This window comes from Onthophagus taurus, chromosome 6 (genome assembly GCF_036711975.1).
Source record: "Onthophagus taurus isolate NC chromosome 6, IU_Otau_3.0, whole genome shotgun sequence".
Taxonomy (NCBI): domain Eukaryota; kingdom Metazoa; phylum Arthropoda; class Insecta; order Coleoptera; family Scarabaeidae; genus Onthophagus; species Onthophagus taurus.
In genome coordinates, this window is record NC_091971.1 from 23,508,508 (window position 1) to 23,528,320 (window position 19,813).

The 19,813-nt window shown below is 35.2% G+C and overlaps 2 protein-coding genes across 2 annotated transcripts in view; both read right to left on the bottom strand.

Moving 5' to 3' along the window:
• The window catches only part of LOC139430264 (uncharacterized), a 291,985-nt gene extending 276,404 nt beyond the window's left edge, over nt 1–15,581 (bottom strand). The window contains exon 1 of the mRNA XM_071196988.1: nt 15,572–15,581. The gene's annotated coding sequence lies outside the window, so the exon portion shown is untranslated. The remainder of the gene's footprint in view (nt 1–15,571) is intronic.
• The window catches only part of LOC111416129 (drop dead), a 42,779-nt gene that overhangs the window by 251 nt on the left and 22,715 nt on the right, over nt 1–19,813 (bottom strand). The window contains exons 4-11 of the mRNA XM_023048086.2: nt 16,749–16,969; nt 16,475–16,683; nt 10,459–10,717; nt 10,076–10,405; nt 658–851; nt 476–602; nt 232–421; nt 34–179 (exon numbers count right to left, since the gene is read on the bottom strand). Coding sequence (XP_022903854.2) covers nt 34–179; nt 232–421; nt 476–602; nt 658–851; nt 10,076–10,405; nt 10,459–10,717; nt 16,475–16,683; nt 16,749–16,969 — 1,676 coding nt within the window. The remainder of the gene's footprint in view (nt 1–33; nt 180–231; nt 422–475; nt 603–657; nt 852–10,075; nt 10,406–10,458; nt 10,718–16,474; nt 16,684–16,748; nt 16,970–19,813) is intronic.

Consider the following 19,813-nt stretch of genomic DNA (forward strand, 5'->3'; position numbering starts at 1 on the left):
TTATTAACAATTAAAATTAATTAATTAATTTACCGTTTTTCGAATAACTCCATAATCGTCACTATGCTTTGTTATTCCTACGTTGTAGAAAAAAATTGGAAACTGAGTTAAATAAACTGTATAAGAAATATTCGTCCAAAGTTTCGGAATAGGATGTGATAGTATATAATTAAAATAACCTAAAAAATAATTATTTTATTTTTAGTTTTGGATTTGTTTCGTTATTTTTACCTCTATATCCAACATGTGTGATGTAAATGAACCAGGCAAAGCACAAACACCACATAATGGGGGCGTAAGCCGCATACCAAGCGGCATCAACAGGATTATAAATGTAATTTAAATCGCCCATGAATGATGGAACAAATAATGCCCCACAAAATGATGTGATTGCAAGAAAGTTTCCTATTTTAACATAGATCTAAAAAAAATAAATTAAAATAATTAAACTTTTTTTCTATTTAATGGACTCAACTGGTTTTAATTGCACGTTCTTGTATTCTCTTAAAATGTAGGCTAAAATTATTCCCATAATGTAAACTGTGAGTCTATGTGGTGGTAAGATATACATATGATCCGCTGTTTTAAATAATTGATCAGTTCTAAAAAGAAAAAAAGTTTAGGACTATTTTCGTTAAGTAATGTTTTATTATTTACGATGTTCCAAAATGAACGTAATTTGATAATTTTTTGGTATAAGTAGCGTAATATCTCATCCCTGTTGAGATACAAGCTATTGTAAATAATGTAAATAATCCTCTTTTGGGCCATTTCCATACTAATAATACGAATATCGGGGATAAAAAGAATAATTGGGTGTCTATTCCGACGTGATGTGTATGAGTAAGACACTAAAAAAATAATTAAATAATTAATAAGAAAAAAAATTAAATTAACCTTTCAATACACGCGCGAATGTGTAAATTAATTTTCGCACTAGTACTATCTTTTGCAAATGTTTCAAATGAAGATGTATGGCTGAACCCGAAACTTTCTAGTTCTAGGTTTTGTGTTGGGAAAAATTAAAAATTCATTTTAATTTAAAAAAATCAAAAAATGCATTTTAATTAAAAAAAAAATGTAATCAAAGAAATATAAATAAACTTAAAAAAAACTGGAATAATCATAATCCATACTTCAGCAAAAATTTAAGAATTATACTGGTGAAAAACCAAACTTAAGGGAATAGTCGGAAATACTCTGGTCAGAAGGTTAATTTGCAAGAAAAAGTCTGAAATTGCAATAGTTATGAACTAGACTTCAGCAAAAAACAGGAATTACATTGTACAAAGTCCACATGAAGTCTCAAATTACTGTTCAGAGAAAACAAAAAATGGATTATAAACCAAACATGATTTTTCATGGGAATACTTATGTGTTCAATAAAAGAATGCGAAGAATATGAACAACAAACCAATGGACTTGTCTTGTTATTGCACAGGACAGGAAATCACCAATACGGAAAATTTGCCAATGCAGGATAAGCACAAAAGCAAAGTAACAGCTGCAGAAATGAGGTGCCGGGTGGTACAAGATCCGTATAGATAATAAGAGGCTCCCAAAAAGATGATGATAGACACCCAGAAAGAAGTTGCTGTCAGTATCAAGAACAAAACATACATAACGTTGGCAGAAGACTAGATACTGCTTCTAAAAAACTAAATACTCCTTTCTGAAGACTAGATACTTCTGACAGGTCTAAGTACTGCAAAAGAAAGATAAGATAGTGTTGTAGAAAACATACATAACGTTGGCAGAAGACTAGATACTGCTTCTAGAAGACTAAATACTGCTTTCTGAAGACTAGATACTTCCCACAGATCTAAATACAGTGTCTGGAACACTAAATACTGCCTTCTAAAGACTAAAATTGCAGATCGAATGTCCCACTAACGAAAGACGAAACCTCTGTGCTCGCCAAAGGATTGAACTACGCAATCGCCCCGAAGAAGGTCCCAAAGGAGGAAATCATCTGCGAAGTGGAAGCAGCTGTCCGAGGGATGCCTACACTGAAAGCCGAAGAGATCCGACAAGAAGTTGCGAGAGTACTAAAGTCAGTAAAACCACCAAAATCCAACTTGACAGTTGGTGAAAAGAAGGCACTTCGATCTATTAAAGAAAAGTCAAAAATCGTCGTGTTACCAGCAGACAAGGGGAATGCCACCGTTGTTATGGACAGGAAAGAATACGACGACAAAATGATGAATCTACTGGACCCAGCCACCTACAGGACGATCAAGAAGGACCCCACAGACAAAATCGTAAGAAAAATGAAGGAACTGATAAAATCCACAGGAATTCCAGCAGTACAGCAGAAAGGTTTGTTTGTGCAGGCGCCGGTACCACCAAGAATCTACGGACTACCGAAGATTCACAAACCAGACGTCCCCCTCCGCCCTATCGTCAGCGCCATCAACTCCCCAACATACCAGCTGGCCAAACATCGTGCAAAGATTTTGTCTCCCTTTACAGGTAACACGGAATCGTATGTCAGGGATTCTACACATTTTGTGGAATCGGTAAAAGGTGTAAAGCTGGATGCTGGGGATATGTTGGTAAGTTTCGATGTGGAATCCCTTTTTACTAGGGTACCAGTTAAGGATGCTGTAGAGGGTCTTCGCCGAAAACTTATTCCGGAGGGTTTACCAGAATACGTGCCAGATCTGGTGGAGTATTGCTTATCGTCAACGTATTTCAGCTGGAAAGGAGAATTTTACGATCAGTTCGAAGGGGCAGCCATGGGATCTCCACTATTGCCAGTTATAGCTAATTTCTACATGGAATTATTCGAAGGGGACGCTTTGAAGAAGACCTAGTGGAAACCAAAACTATGGCTCCGATATGTGGATGACACGTTTGTGATATGGCAACATGGTCAAAAACGGCTACAAGAGTTCTTGGATCACTTGAACTCTCAACATCCTATGATTAAGTTCACCATGGAAATAGAAACTGCCAAAAAACTACCTTTCCTAGATGTGTTGGTCACCAGGACGACAAATGGAGATATAGAACTTGGTGTATATCAAAAAAAGACCCATACCAACAGGTATTTACAGGCATGTTCACATCATCATCCCCAACAGAAGAGGTCCGTGATCCGTACATTATTTCAGCGAGCAGCGAGACTATGTGAAGGAAAGAACTTCAAGAAGGAGCAACACTTTCTACGAGGCGTGCTGCAGAAGAATGGATACACTTCGAGGGACATCAACTAGGCCATCAAGCAGCGAAAGCAGAAAGAGGACACGGTAAGTACAAAACCACATGGATTTATCTGTCTTCCCTATGTTTCAGGTGTAACGGAACGAATTGCTAGGCACCTCAAGAAGAACGACATCGTAGTGCGGTACGGCACGGTCAGCAAAATTCGGAACACACTCCCGATAGCCAAGGACAAACTAACTCCATTAAAAGGAACGGGAGTCTACCGACTATCGTGTAGTTGTATGTTGGCCAAACTGGATGCAACGTCGAGTGCCGCATCAAGGAGCATCAGAGGGATGTAAGGCTGAAGAAGATCCAGCAGTCGGCGGTTGCGGAACATTGCCATGCAGAGGGGCACCGCATAGACTTCGAACAAACAAAGGTGCTGGCTAGGGACAACAGATACTACCAAAGACTGACAAGAGAAGCCATAGAAATCCACCGACATAAAAATAACGTCAACAGAGAGGATGGCTGGGAGTTTAGCAGAACATGGAAGATGGTGGTGAACATGAAGACCTCTTCCCGCCTCACACCGGACGCGACGCAATTAGTTAATAATAGCGTTAACTGATTATTAATTAGTTTTTCCGACTTATATATAGTTACCGATTTTTGATCTCGTCACTTCGAACCAGTTTCTGAAGAAGGTTGCAACATGGCATCCGAAACGTCAAACCTTTTATTAAAAGACGCACGGCAAAACCCGAAAGTTTCTAGTTTTAGTTCTAATTTTAGTTTAATTCACACCGGCCGTGAAAGCCTTCGTACTTATACTAAAATTGCTTTGTGGAGACTAAATACTGCTTTCTCAAGACTAGATACTGCTAACAGGTCTAAATATTGCAAAAGAAAGATAAAATATTTTGGAGAAAACATACATAACTTTGGCAGAAGACTAGATACTACTTCTAAAAGACTAAATACTGCTTTCTGAAGACTAGATACTGCCGACAGGTCTAAATACAGCGTCTGGAACACTAAATACTGCTTTCTAAAGACTAAAATTGCTTTGTGGAGACTAAATACTGCTTTCTGAAGACTAGCTACTGCTGACAGGTCTAAATGCTGCAAAAGAAAGAGAAGATATTGTTGGAGAAAACATTAAAATGGCGCCGGCGCACCCTTTTAAGCGGCACCCGGGTGCAGTGCACCCCTTGCACCCCCCGGTATCGCCGCCTCTGGTTAGATTGTTGTATATTTTTATTGAACAACACTAGACCTAGAACTAGAAGCATTGACTATTTTAAGTTTAACCCTTTGTTGCCTGACAGTACTCAAAAGTAATAATAATAATAATAATATTATTTGCCTATAAAAACATGATTTGGCAACTGAGCCGTTAGTCGTTGTATTGGTAAACAAGAAAATCAGTGCACGTGATAGACGTTTGAGTGGGTGTAAATTGGAAAAATTTTTATTGTGATTTTTGCGAATTTCAACAAAAGGTAAATAACTTTTGATATTTGATTTATAACAAATATTTTACGTGTATAGTAGACGGTTCTTCTTAAAAATAAGCATAATTTTACAAATATACCTACGAGTGTTTTATATATTGGACTCAGAAGTACCCTCAGACTGATTTGGTTGATAAGGTTCTTACAGATGAAGAACTTTTTCAAGAAGCGAATAAAGCGCTCGATGAGTTGGAAATCATGATTATTGACAACAACCTGGAAAGTGATGAGAGCCATAGAAGAGATAGAAAAGATAGAGAAAAAAGAAAGAAAAGCCCAGAAAGAGATAAAGATAGAAACAAACTAATCAATAAAGATAGAAAATTGCGAAAAGTTTTAGTTTTGAATTACTTGAATACAATTTAGAAGAAGGTCCTCTTGACGAACATTTTTCACACTGTAATTCAGCAGTAGATGTTTTCTTGGCATTCCTTAGGCCTATTGCTGAAACTATAGTTTACCAGTCGAATTTATACGTTATCCAAAAGAGCAGAATGCTTAACATGTGCATTTATTTTTCATCTAGCAATGATCCAGAAATTCCCTTGATCACAAACACTATGTCTCGGGATAGATTTGATAAGATTTTATTAAATTTGCATTTCAACGATAATCACAATCTGACTCCTACTAATACCGATAATTTGTTCAAACATCGACCTTTTATTCTAAAACTAAATGAAATCTTTAAGACGTTATATTTCGGTACGAGGGAATTATCCGTAGATGAGTCAATGATAGTATCGATCAAAGAATACAACCCATACATGAAACCCATCAAAAAGGGTCAAACTTGCTGTTCAGAAAGGTTATATTTTGCGATTCGACGTGTATCAAGGGAAAAATGGAGCTACGAATGAAGAATGGAAGGACTATGGGTTAGGACAAAAAGTTGTGTTATCTCTGACCAAAAGGGAATGGGGCAAAAAAATAGTGATCTACTTCTATAATTTTTTTTTCAATTTCAAAAAATATATTTGCGTGTGGAACTATAAGAGCAAACAAGAAATTTATTCCAAAAAATTTAGTATCTCATAAGCAAATGACCCGAGGTGATTATGATTACAGATTCAGTTCACAGAATATAGGGTTTTTCAAGTGGAAAGACAATAAAGCGCTTCACTTTATTTCTAATTTTCGCGGTAGTACCGAAGATCACGTTTGAAGAAAGCAAAGAATGGTTCTTCAGTGCAAGTCCCTTGCCCTAGCGTTGTAAAGCATTACAACAAATTTATGGGGGGAGTTGATCATGTCGATAGACTTAGACAGCGTTATGCACTGATTAGACGATCTAAGAAATTGATTGTATGAATCCATGTTGCAAGTTTTTATTATATATGGGAAAATGTATATGTAGGGTAGAAGCACCGTTAAGCACCGTACCATTTATGGCCATTTCAGAGGAAGTCGTTGTGCATTAAGATCCTAATGGACAGTAGTTGAAAAGTAAGTGCATTACAGGGCTTTGTCAGACCCTAATTCATCACAGATGGTGTTAGATGACATTTCACAAATACGTTAGTTTCAAAGTATTTAATAATATTATAACTATAAATTGAGGTTAAGCGTATTTTTGTTAACGTGGCCATAAGTAGAACGAATTTTGTGAAGTTTGCTAGTTATGGCCATTCTGGTAAATTTGATGCTTTAATGGATTTTGAAAACTCCATTTTCCAAGAATAAGCCCGGAAAAAGTGGTTTACTTCTTTCCTAAATAGACACCCAGAAGCATGCTGAATATGGCAACAAGGCAAGAGGAACTGTTACTGAGGAGAAAATACGGAACTAATTTAAGGAAGTTGAAATTTTACTCGCAGAAGAAGAAATTGTAGCAATAAGGAATCCAGAGCGCGTCTTTAATATGGATGAGACTTGCTTCTGTTTCGCTCCAAAAGGAGAACTCATAGGATTTGTACTTTAACAGCAGAGCTGAAAGTGTTGATCCATCAACATCATCAACGTACTTGCCACACTTAAACGGTCTCTTGCTTCAGCGTTCAATGATGTCATTCCTTGATCACAACACTATAAACCGACAGTACGAAAAAGGATAAAAGAACGTCTGACAAATGGGTGGAATGTTTTGAACTCAAATAGAAAGAGAAGAAAATGGAGAGAAAGAAGAAAAGGGAAATGCAGAAAAATAAAATAGAGGCGCAGAAGGCAAAAAAGACGAAGAAGACAAAGGAAAACTGTTTATAAGAAGAAGAGTGCAATGAAAGCGGGAGCAGCTTAAATGATGTTGACGATAAGTTTGAAATACAATGTCTAAAAAGCTTAGATCAGACTAATTGTAAGACACATTTCAAAGTTTTAGACAATGACAAATGTGCCATTACAAACGAAGAAATCCTTGGAACGCTTCCAGTACCCGAACTGAAAAATGTTGATCGAAAGCTGTAGACGTATTTCAAAAACAATAAATGTATTCATCTCCTTAACTTTTGTTGTATCTGTCAATCACCCTTTATTGCGGTTGATTTCTACGCAAACAAATTATGGTGGCCATAAGTGGAAACTTTTATGGCCATAACAGCGGTTTTGGTGGCCATAAATGGGAAAATTGATTTACTTTTGAAAATTATTTTTTGTATTTTAAAATACCTGATACACAAATAAAATGGAAGGTGCCTATATGCAACAAGAGCTAAGAAACACTATATAGCTTTTTTCTCGCATGTATTCCAATTTTTAGCTAACATACCGAATTTTAAAAGTTGAGCAGTACTAAATGTGGCCATAACTGGTTCCTCTACTCTATATACAGGATGTCCTGTTAAGCGTACGGAGCGGCTGTATCTCTAGAACGGTAAGGCCTAGAAGTTTGGGAAAAAAAATCCTTATAAGCAAAGTGACCAAGAGAAATAGCTGGAAATTATTTTGAAGTTCGTAATTCGACCGTTAGGGGGCGTAACTGCCATTGAGAAACATAAAGTTCCCGCTATCTCAGAAACTTAGACGATGAGCTATAACTTTGACAACATCTTTTAATAGCTTGGATAATACCGCATCGCTTTTGTTTTGCGATATTGCTCATATCTGTCATCAAAGCTGCTCAATGTGACCACCGCCTTGTGCAATGCATAATTCAATCCTTTGTCGGAGCTCTCGTTTCCAGTTGTAGTTCTCCATATTGTTTTTTACCTCTCGAAACGCTGCATGAATGTTTTGTATAAGTTGGTCTCTATTATTAGGCTTTCCCGTTGAATACGTAAGTGTCTTCACATGTCCCCACATGGAAAAATCTAGTGGGGTGAGATCCGGAGATCGCGGTGGCCAAGCAATGGGACCACCACGTCCTATCCATCGATTTGGATACTGTTCATTGAGGAAATTCGTGACAATTCTTGCATAATGGGCGGGAGCACCATCATGTAAAAAGAACATTGTTCTTCTAATTTGAATAGGAATGTCCTCAAGTAATAGAGGTAGATCGTTCTCCAAAAAAGCCTGGTACATTTCGCTGTTCAAATTTCAGTCGAAAAAATGCGGTCCAATAATTAATTACATTATTAATTATTCCAGCCCAAACGTTTACGGAGAATCTACTCTGGAAATGGGTTTCTCGAACAGCATGAGGGTTTTCGAATCTCCACACATGTTCGTTATGAAAATTGTTGATTTGAGTTCTTGAAAGAGTATCCACCATTCACAAAGGCGAACTCTTTGAGGAAGATCCTCAGGAAGAAGTTGTTGTACTGGTTGGTAATGATGAGTCCGTTTTCCCGTCCCGTGCACAGCCGTCCTAGCTTGTCCAGTAAGTACAGAAATTCTTCTGGTACTAGTACCATCATCATTTTCAACAGCCTCAAGCACTTCTGCAGCATTGTTTCTTCGCCTAATTTCTCTTTCACAAGTCGATTTAGGGAACGCACCTCTTAATCGAAGAGTTTTGAAGACTCTACTGAAGGTTTGCTTGTCTGGAAGACGGCGGTCTGGGTATCGTCGTTGATATTCTCTAACTGAGGCGGTGGTACTACCGTTGCAATATCCATACACGAAAACCATGTCCGCATACTCTTCATGTGGATAAGTTGCAGGCATGATTTTAGCACAATTGATAACAATGATGACAATTAATGACCTGAATGTCAACAATTTTATTCTAATATCAATTAAATGGCTAATTATTCTGGTAACTTCAAATCTCGATATCTCAACAACCGTTTGGAATTCGAGAAAAGTGATTAGAATCATTTATGCTTAAAATTGATCATAGAATTCTTATACGAAGTTTGTCGGATACCTCAGCGGACACCTGTATACACTATTGCATTCTTTGCAGTTGACTTTATAAACTCCAGAATCTTGGAGATTATTTTTATTATTATTTAAATGATGGTTTGATAACAAGTTAAGAACTGTTTTTCTATTACTATAAGCGAATGTTATATCATATTTAGCAAAGATCTTACGGGCTTCTTGAGAAGTATCATTAAAAGAAATTTGTAAATGTTGTTCTTATTTAAATTAACCTTATTTAAGTTAATCTTATTTAAAAGATTGTTGATTATATTGTTTGAAAAACCATTTTGTTTAGCTAAGCAATAGATATAATTGAGTTCTTTAACACGATTTTCTTTTGATAATGGGTAATCCAAAGCTCTATTAATTAGGTAACGGAAAAATGCTATCTTTTTTTTCTAAGAAATGGTGACATAAAATTTTTTGGGGACTAATAATAGATATTGTTATTGTAAATGCATACGTGATTCATTATCAACTTTTCAAAAACACCCCTTTGCTGGAATTTCTGCGAAATGTTGCACTTAGGCTAATGACGTATAAAACGAAAAATTGCAAGAAGATTTCTTATGTCTAAGAAAAATTCTAAGAAATGTCTAAGATTCTAAGAAAAGAACATGTAATGAGAATATTCTATACCATTCGTCTTTCAAATATGGGTGAAATATGTCAAGAAAAGAGGAAAATGCGAGCTATTTAGTTTTGAACATATTCAATCTAGACATCATTCAAAATATAGCATGTGTAATGTTTTGTTATGTTGCAAGAAATAAAAACTGTATGGCAAAATATCATTCTGTAGAATAAATTCATACTGTTTCAATAAAAATGACAATACTTTCTTGCTTTTGTATTTTAATTTTGTTCTATTTGTCTGAGGGTACTTCGGAGTACCACAATATTTTTTTCAAAAACACTGAAAGAAAATTAAAAAAAAAAGTTTAAAGAGCAAACTAAGGTCGTATACAAAGGGTTAATAACTTCTAACTAAAGCCATCTTTTGCCCGACGATCGATTTTATTTTCCATTGTAGACTCTCAGTCCACTATGTAAGCGCGTGTACTGGAAGGTTAATCTAAATTTTGTGTCATCAATTTCACCGACATTTCATATTCGGTTTCATACTTTAATTTTTTAAGTTATAAAAATAAAAAGTTAATTACCATATTTTTAAATCCAAAATAATTATGAATGAATAACATATTTCTCCACCAATATTTTTTGCAAATATCCGAATGATGAGTAACTACAGAGTTCCATAAAGGCCCAGAATTTGTCCAAGGTAAAACGAACGTACAAAAAATAATTAAAGCAGCAAATGTGGGCAAAATTCTCAATATTCTCGAAATATATTCTTGAAAGATTTTAATCTTATTCCCCTTTTTTAATCTTCCAAATAATGAGTACGCAGATAAAGTTCCCGATATCATAATAAAGGGGTCTGTGTATAAACTGGCTGCTCTACCAATTACAGTCCAAGCTTGACCTAAACTCTAAAAAAATGCAAAAATATATAATTTAAAATAAATTAATTAATTAAACTTACTTCTGAGGAATCTGTTCTATTTACATAAGGTAAATAAAGGAGAGCCATCGATTTATGTGCTGCTAATAGCATTATAGCGTTTAAAAATCTTATAACATGAACAGCTTCGATATCATTTTCTCCTTTGGATGTCGCAAAAACTTTCTTTATGTTTTTAAACATAGAAAAAGCAACGATTAAGTCGTTTTTAGATCCTTTATAAAATAGTTCATATAAAGTTGATAAGATTTCCAATAAAATAACAACGCCAAAAAATCCACTAAAAAAATCATAATACTTTTTTTTAATATATTAAAAATTAAAATTCATAATTTTATATACTTTTTTAACATAAATAATATCCACAGATAACATATAAATGGCACTTACACCGCAATTAATTTGTAAGAATGTTTAAATAACCTAACAACATACAATAGTAAGCTTCTGCATACCAATTCTAAAATTACATATTATTGTAAGTATAAATATCCACCTAAGCATCCTGATAACAATAAATTAATATAAAAATTTAATGATAAAAACTCCGTCGCGGCAGTCCGGGTGGACCGAATAGTCTAGGAGTTGTTGTGCCGCTCTTCAGCTTGAATAAAGGAGAAGGGTTTCAAACGAAGCTACTCACAGACCCAAAAGTTTTGCGTCGGAACAGCATAACACAAGTATAGAAATGGCGTCATAAAAGGAAAAATATGCAGTTCCGAATAGCTTATTGAAATATAATATCATTTAATCGAAAAAGATTACAAAATTATCGAAGACCTTAAAGAACACAAAATAGACATTTGCACTACTTCCGAAACCACGAAGAAAGGCATCAACAGATTATGAAGACTATATGCTACTACATTAAGGTAAGCCTAAGGACGTATTAATATCATTTGGTGTGCGCATATTGGTCAGTCAAAAGATCGCACATAACGTAGTTGACATAAACTTTGTGAGCGGCAGAATAATTACAGCTGAAATTCTAACAGGCACTTGTCATAATACTAGGTGATGTTGCAAAAAATACAAAAATACTAGGAATAAAGAATACATTTAATGAAAAAGACGTGAATTACATATCAACTTTTCTACTCAAAAAGAATTATAGATTAACAATACCTCCTTTGAATACAAGAACTTAACTTTTGACGACATAATAACGACCATAAAAATAAAACAGGGGAGATCATGGACGTAACAGTCTTAGCATCGGCGAATATAGGCTCTCTATATATACACATGAAACAGCAAACCAAAAGAAGTTAAACATTGAATTATTTGGAAATCAGCAAATAATTCAATTCACAACAATTAAAAACTAATATAACTAACGCAGCGGCAGAAGCACACGGGAAAAGAACCCTTAAAAATCACCTCGAGGTTATATAAAGTATGTCGAAACCGGGAACAAAGTGAATAGAATAAGACTAATAAAGTGGGAGCATTGAGAAAACTTTACTAAAGAGATGGAGAATAATATGTATGGATTATAGAAGAGAATATGTAAGATGTTGAAAGCATCAAAAAGAGAACTTAAGGAAACCGTATTTTCAGATAGAATTCTGTTGAAAAAATGGATTGAGTACACCAGAACATTATATTCAAACGCCAATGAAGTGGATATACATAAAACAGATTCAAAGGTAAAGCAGGGGACAACAATAGATGAATAGCAGTTGTAGGTGCTGATGATCTTCTAAACAGTTCCTGCTCTATCGAGCAACTATTTTTTACTGTTGATGCAGGAAAAAAACTCTGTATTAATTTTGGAGTGGTTTATAGACCCTCTAATTTTAATCTTCCTCTTTTTATCGAAATACTTGAGAATTCCCTTTGTGAGAGTATTGTTATATCTCATTCAACAATTATTATGGGCGATATTAATGTTGATCTTCTTAAACCTGATTCTCCCTCAAAAACACTTCTTCACTCATTTGCAAGTTCTATTGACTACAGTCACCGAACCCACAAGAATTACACAAAATTCGCAAACTTTAATTGATCCAGTTTTTACAACAAATGATCAGCTGCTTACTTGTATGAATGTTGTAAATGTACCCAATATATCTGATCATGAACTAGTAAAGTGTGAGCTGGCATGTCATATCGGTAGGCCTGCTGCAATTTATCGTTCATACAGGGATGTGAAAAACATTAATTTTCCACAATTCTTGAACGATTTGAAATTAATTCCGTGGAGAAACATATATGATCAGAAAAATGTGAAAGATAAAATAACTTTTTTTAATAACTGTTTACTTACTCTGATGGATTTTCATGCACCTTTACAAACTAGACGGTTTATAAAGCCTCCCAGTCCCTGACTAATATTTAATATTAAACTTGTATCATCTCTGGTGATTCTCAACCTATACGCATAAACTTGGGGATTTAGTCCTCACGCCGAATAATGACTAATAGGTGAAAATATTTGTAGTAAAAGATTTTCTGTTTCATAGATATGAGTGGGTTCATAGACATCACAGCAAGTGTTCGAAGTTATTTCCCATATTTTCTATCAATTGGGCTCCCCGAATCCACGATCTCCCGCTAGCGAGGCCTAAAGCAGGGTGTTGGCGGATTGTCTAGGCAGCAGCATGTATCTGATTTTGCAATATTTGCTGAGCATTAACTTCCGTGGCGTACACTATGCTTTGTAAGTGACCCAAAAAGTATAAATCAAGAAGATTGAGGCCGGGCCCATCTTATCCTCTTCCAGGAAACACATTATCTAGATGTCGCCGATTATATCGAGTATCTAGGAAACTTTTACCACAATTTCTTTCATCTATTAGTCACTATTTGTCCTGAGGAATAAAGCCCGCAGTTTATGCGTATAAGTTGCGCATATTTCTACTCTACAAATATGCACCTAAGCATCCTTTCAAGATAATAACAAATTAGTACAAAAATTCAATGATAAAAAGTCCGTCGCAGCAGTCCGGGGTGGACCGAATAGCATAGGAATTGTGCCGCTCTTCAGCTCGAATAAAGGAGAAGGGTTACAAGGTTAGGCTTGGTCCCTGTCTAGAGTAAAAAAACGAAACTACTCACAGATCCGAATGTTTTGCCTCTCAACAGCTTAACACAAGCATAGAAATGGCGGCATAAAAGGAAAAATATGCAGTTTCGAATATAAAATCTTCTAAATGATATAATGTCATTTAACGAAAAAGATTACAAAATTATCGAAGAACTTAAAGAACACAAAATAGACATTTGCACTATCTCCGAAACCACGAAGAAAGGCAAGGAATCAACAGATTATGAAGACTATATGCTACTACATTCCGGTAAGCCTAAGGACACACGATTATCATCTGGTGTGGGCATATAGGTCAGTTAAAAGATCGCACATAACGTAGTTAACATAAACTTTAGGAACGGCAGAAAAATTACAGCTAAAATTGGAACAGGCACTTGTCATAATACTAGGTGATGTTGCAAAAAATGCAAAAATTGCAGGAATAAAGAATAAATTTAATGAAGAAGACGTGCATTACTTATCAACTTTTCTACTCATAAAGAATTATGGATTAACAAAACCTTCATAAAGAGTATAAGAAACGAAGAGCAGAAAATCAAACTGGTCGACGAATGAAGAAACTTCGAACAGATAACGGAAGAGAGTACCTGTCAAACGAATTTAAGAAGTATCTTGAAGAAGAGGGTATAGTTCACCAACTTAGCGTCGAATATGCGCCTCAGCAAAATGGAGTCGCTGAGCGCGCGAATCGGACATTAACAGAGATGGCTCGTTGTATTTTGTTGCAAGCCAATCTCTCCCAATCATTATGGGCAGAAGCAATAAATACGGCAACTTACCTACGAAACAGAAGTGCAACGAAGTGCCTTGATGGTGTTACTCCATACGAAGTTTGGACACAATAAAAACCCTACGTTGGTTTTTTTGAGAAATATTGGTAACAAAGTAATCGCTCTCATCAAAAGTCAAAATAGAGGCAAATTCCAACCAAAAGGTGACAATTACATCCTGGTAGGCTATTCCGAAGAATCAAAGGCTTATCGATTATGGAAACCAGGAACCAAAATTGTTATTAAAGCACGCGATGTAAAGTTTTTCGAAAATACCGAGATCAATAAATCTTCATGCGACGTTCCATTCATTTCTGATGCGGACATATCAAATGAAACAAATCAAGACTCAGCCAAAGAAGAAGATGAGTGTGAACTAGAACAAGAAAATAAGAACGAGAATCACTCATCCAGAGAAGAACCAGAAACAGACGAGGAAGTATTGGATACTCCACAAAGAGGACCTGGCTAAATGACGAGGTGTACATGGAGCAGCCTGAAATGTTTATTCCCCACGGAGAAGATGCGAAAGTGTGTAAATTACTAAAACCACTTTACGGTTTGAAACAATCCGGTCGAGAGTGGTATAAAAGACTAGATGCGTACATTATGGAAAACGAAGGTGTTCGTACTCTAGCAGATCCATGTGTTTATGTATTTGGTGAAAAAGATGATCGAGTGATCATGATTATTTACGCTGATGATCTGATTTTGATGTCAAAAAAGATTGAGTCCATAGAAAATGTCAAACGAAAGACGAAGTCAACATTTAAAATGGTGGATCTAGGACCAAGCAACAATATCTTGGGAATTAACGTTCATCGAGACCACGCCACTGGGAAGATTAATCTCTCTCAGAAGAAGTATGTAATGGAACTTTTGGAAAAGTTTAACATGGAACAGGCCAAACCTGTGTCAACCCCAATAGAGTCCAACTTGAAAATAACCAAGAAAATGGCTCGTGTTGGAAGATATTTACGTTTGTAATCGCCATGTGCGTTAAGTCGACGAGACATATTTACCGGTTTCGAACGGATCGGACGTTACGAACAAGTTCAGTCTTATTCCAATACCTCGAACCGACCACATGTATATCGTTCTACGACCATATCACTGCACAACAAAAAGTGCAACTAATATAAAGAATTATAACGGAATTATTCTTCTAAATAGCTTGCTGAAACTCTTCACTTGACTCTTGAGTCAACATATCACTAATAAAACTCAAATTAGTGAAGAACAACGAAGTTTTAGGAAAAATCGTTGAAGCCATTTTCATTATCAGACAGGTGGTAAAACAATAGATTATAACAAACCTGCTTTCCTCTATTGTTGATCTAACCAAACTGTTCGCCAGAGTGCGGATAAAAGAATTACAACGCCACAACCTACATAAAACAAGTGGATATAGTAGAATAAGAAATGGCAGATGGGTACTCGACAAGGCGACAGCTTCAGCCCTATGTTGTTTAATTTGTTTATGGATAGAATAATAGTCAAAGTATGTGAAGGATCTGTGGTTACACAATGAGTGGACGAAAAATTAAGATTGTATGCTATGCAGATGATACTGTCCTACTGGCTGATATTGAGACACAGGTTGAACTTAATGATCTATCTAAAGATCTGAGCGTTTCGAATAATGATCCCGCCGAACAAGTTACAATTGACAAACCTCTCGGGGAAATAGAAATCTTTACAGTTTCTGAAATAACAGTCTTTCAGACTTCAACAAGTTATTGAATGGTATAGCTTCGTTTACCAGAATTTTTTCTGACAGGACATCATTAAGGACAATAATAAATAATATCAGTTAAGTGCTTATCTGTGGTTACAATAATTATTCTGTATCATTAATTGATATCATTTTTCGTTTTTGTTGCAAATAAAGACTTGTGTACCATACAAGTTAGTGTTGTTTAATGTACATTATATTTTAGAATCTACAAAATCCCTAAGGACCGTATCCGTACTTTTAAAATCGAATACACAATTTCCAATGTAGAAAATTCACAAACAACAGTTGGTGTGAAGTGCCTAATTTAAAAAAAAAAAGACGTTTACATAATATTTATAAATTTTGATATTTTCCAGCTTGCAGATTCAGAAAAGTTGACAAAATCGTGACAACGTTTCCTTATAGATTCGATTTTTTGATCAGTTTTTTTAGGTATTATATGAAAATAGGAATAATATAGTCAAAAAAGATACTTACAATCCAATTTTAGTGCTTAAATTCCAATTTTCCACTCTTGAACTTTGACACATTTCCTCATCTAATCTCATATCAAATTCAAAATCAGTTCCATTAAAAATATATTTCAATCCTTCTCTAACTCCCAATTCAACATCTTTGTTACTACAACCATCAGGTATACAAAGACCCCACTGTATGCTGGAATATCTTGGAACCCTGTGACCCGGCTACAATCTTAAGCGGTATAAAGCGGTATTTTAAATATATTATTTCAAAGCGATACAACACTTACATCTCTCAGGTTGCTTCTTAATAAATTATGGGAATGGATTAATTTGTGCAAGGCGGAAAAATAAGGGCTATTAGGAACTGTAAATTGGACGTTAGGGAGACAGTATTTTCCATAAATATCGTCAGTCGGATTTGAAGATTTCATGCAAAGATCGAAATCGCCAAATTGGATTACGTTTCCGCTTAGAATTCCTGATGGAAGTTTTGCTGAAGCGTCGTACACTGAAAAAGGAATAATTTTAATAAAGGAGAAAAATTAATTTTTGTTAAATGAGAGCATTATTTCCTTCATAAGTGATAGGCACAGTCAATCGTTTTCAGCATTAACGTTATGTTCAAATAAAATTTCAAAACGTTCACGGCAAAGGAAATTGAAATATGAGATAGGAACATGGAGTGTGCATCGAATAAACTAGGAGCACAAATGGTACTGATTGAAGCTCTACAAAGGTGTAACATGGCAAAAACAGCAGTTTTGAAATCAAAATGGATAAGACGGATGGCAAGGAAGTAGGAATGAAAGAATGGTGTAGCATTTATCGTGGATAACAAAATCAAATTCAGTATTTTAAACTTCTACCCAGTAAGCAATCGAATATGCACTCTACGAGTTAAAACAAAATTTTTCAATCTAACTAGAATGACTATACATTGTCCAACTGAAGAAAAGACCTAGAAATGAAAAAAACATTCTCTCAAGAACAGGAATTAGTGTATAACTCTTTCCCTACAAATGTCTAAATAATCATTGGAAACATGCATACAAAAACAGGAAAGGAAGGTGAATATTTAGTTATTTAGAAACAATAAGAAGACATAGCCTCCATAATAGAACCACTGAAAACGATGAAAATAACCAAATAGTATTGTGGATAACTAGCAAAAATCGTTGAAGAGGGCAGTTATACTCCAGAACAAATATTTAATGCCGACGAAACGGGATTGTTTCGGAAGAAAATGCGCGAAAGGACTTACATAGCAAAATCTGAAAAATCAGCTGGTGGTTTTAAAGCGGCCAAAGATCGAGTGACGTTCTTGTTATGTAGTAACGCATCTGGTGATAAAATGTTAAAGCCTTTGTTAATCAACAAATCTCTTATGCCACGAGCATTAAGAGGTAAGAACATTAAACAACTTCCATTTCACGTCCATTTCATGGCGAATAAAAAGGCATGGATGACGGCTGATCTGTTTACAAATTGAAAAAGGTTTGGAATTCAAAATACTTTTGCTCGTTGATAATGCGCCCAGCCACCCAGTGTTGGATCATCCAAATATTCAATTACTATTTTTACCGCCTAATACTACCTCGCTGATTCAGCTACTCGATCAGGGCATTATAGCAACATTTAAAATGTACTACATAAAGCAAACGAAGTTTACGATTATCGATTGCATTACACTTGTTTCTGTGACCATTAAACAATTGCGCCAATCAACCTTAAATGCTTGTTGGAAAAAAATATTGGCAGCATGCGTCAAAAGTGGAACTTTTGTAGTAGAAAAATCAGCTGTGTGTTCTGCAATTATAACTCTATCAAATACAATTGATGACAACGCTTTTAACAACATTCAAACGGCTGATATTGATGAATTGATGCGAGAAAGCCCTTTGGATGAAGATGATTTGATGGAATTTATGACAATTTGTGAAAATAAAGAAATCGAACAGCTAATTTAATTCGCGATGGCTTGAAGTACAAGTATGGAACAACATTTTCTTACTCATGATCCTGACATGGAGCGTGCATTGAAATTTCAACGTAGTCTTAAGTTATGTGTAGCTGGATATGAAGACTTATATAAGCATATTGAGAAACCAAATAACCGACTTCACAACTACAAAAAAAAAACAACAGAGACCGTTAATAACGAACGAAATCCTTCATTTGAATTAAATCCGACAGTTGTGCTAGACATATCCGACATATCTACTGATGATGCTGATGATAGCGCTTTTGGTCAAGTCCGTAATAAACGTGCACGTTTGTTATCAAGTAGCGATGCAGACTTGCGAAATTGATTTTTATTTCTAATTTTAGTTTACATTTTTATTGTTATATTGAAGTTTTGACTGTACACTATTTTTTTTTAAACTAATAAATAGCTTTTCTTTTATAAATATGTAATATACATTTTATTATAATTTTTTTACACGATTTTCTTTTGCTCGGTTTTCTAAGGAACGTATCTACCGTGTAAAAAAAGAGTTTGGTGCACTTTAAACAAGAAAAACTTAACATAGGCAACCTAAATAACACAGAACTTCGAGAAAGGTGAACTATAGATATAGTGGAAATAACCTCGAAAAGAAACAGCACCATGAATCAGCAATGGAATCAAATTAAAACAGTTACACTTGGCAAAAAGAAACAGGATACAAAAGTATGGTTCTACAAAGAAAGCAGGGACAACAAAACTGTAAAAATTTGAAGCTTACATCAAATATGTGGAACGACCAACGTGAGATAGGGTAAATATCTATAAAGGAGCTCGCAAGAAAGCGGACAAGATTTGAAGGAGAAATAAAAAACAATGGGAAGTAATGAAGTACCAATTAAGGAGTTGGAATTCAAAAGCAACTATACAAGAAACACCTATCAATACATACAGAAACAAAGACAGAGATTTAACCCTCACACCACACTATGCAGTAGTAAATGAGAAGGAGTACTCAGAAGATGAAGTATGGGAATAACAAAGACATGAACTAATTAAATAACTGCGTTAAAAAATGGGAAAACACCACGCATTGATGATATTCTCTAAGAACTGTTTAGAACGGAAAATGAAAATCTCAAGGCAATTTAACATGTATTGATTAAAAAGACATGGGACATACTCAATATACAAAAAAAAATACAAACTGCTTGTCGAAACTATCAGAATATGAAGTATTTTGTACGTACATGCTAAACCAACGACTCCATCTACAACCAGAAAAGATTATAGGCGAATATCAAACCGGATGTAGGAGAGGAAAATCCACAATCAATAAAATTTTTACCGTCAAACAAATTGTAGGGAATGGATGAAAATTTCTCTATTCTTGGCATAATAGTTTCT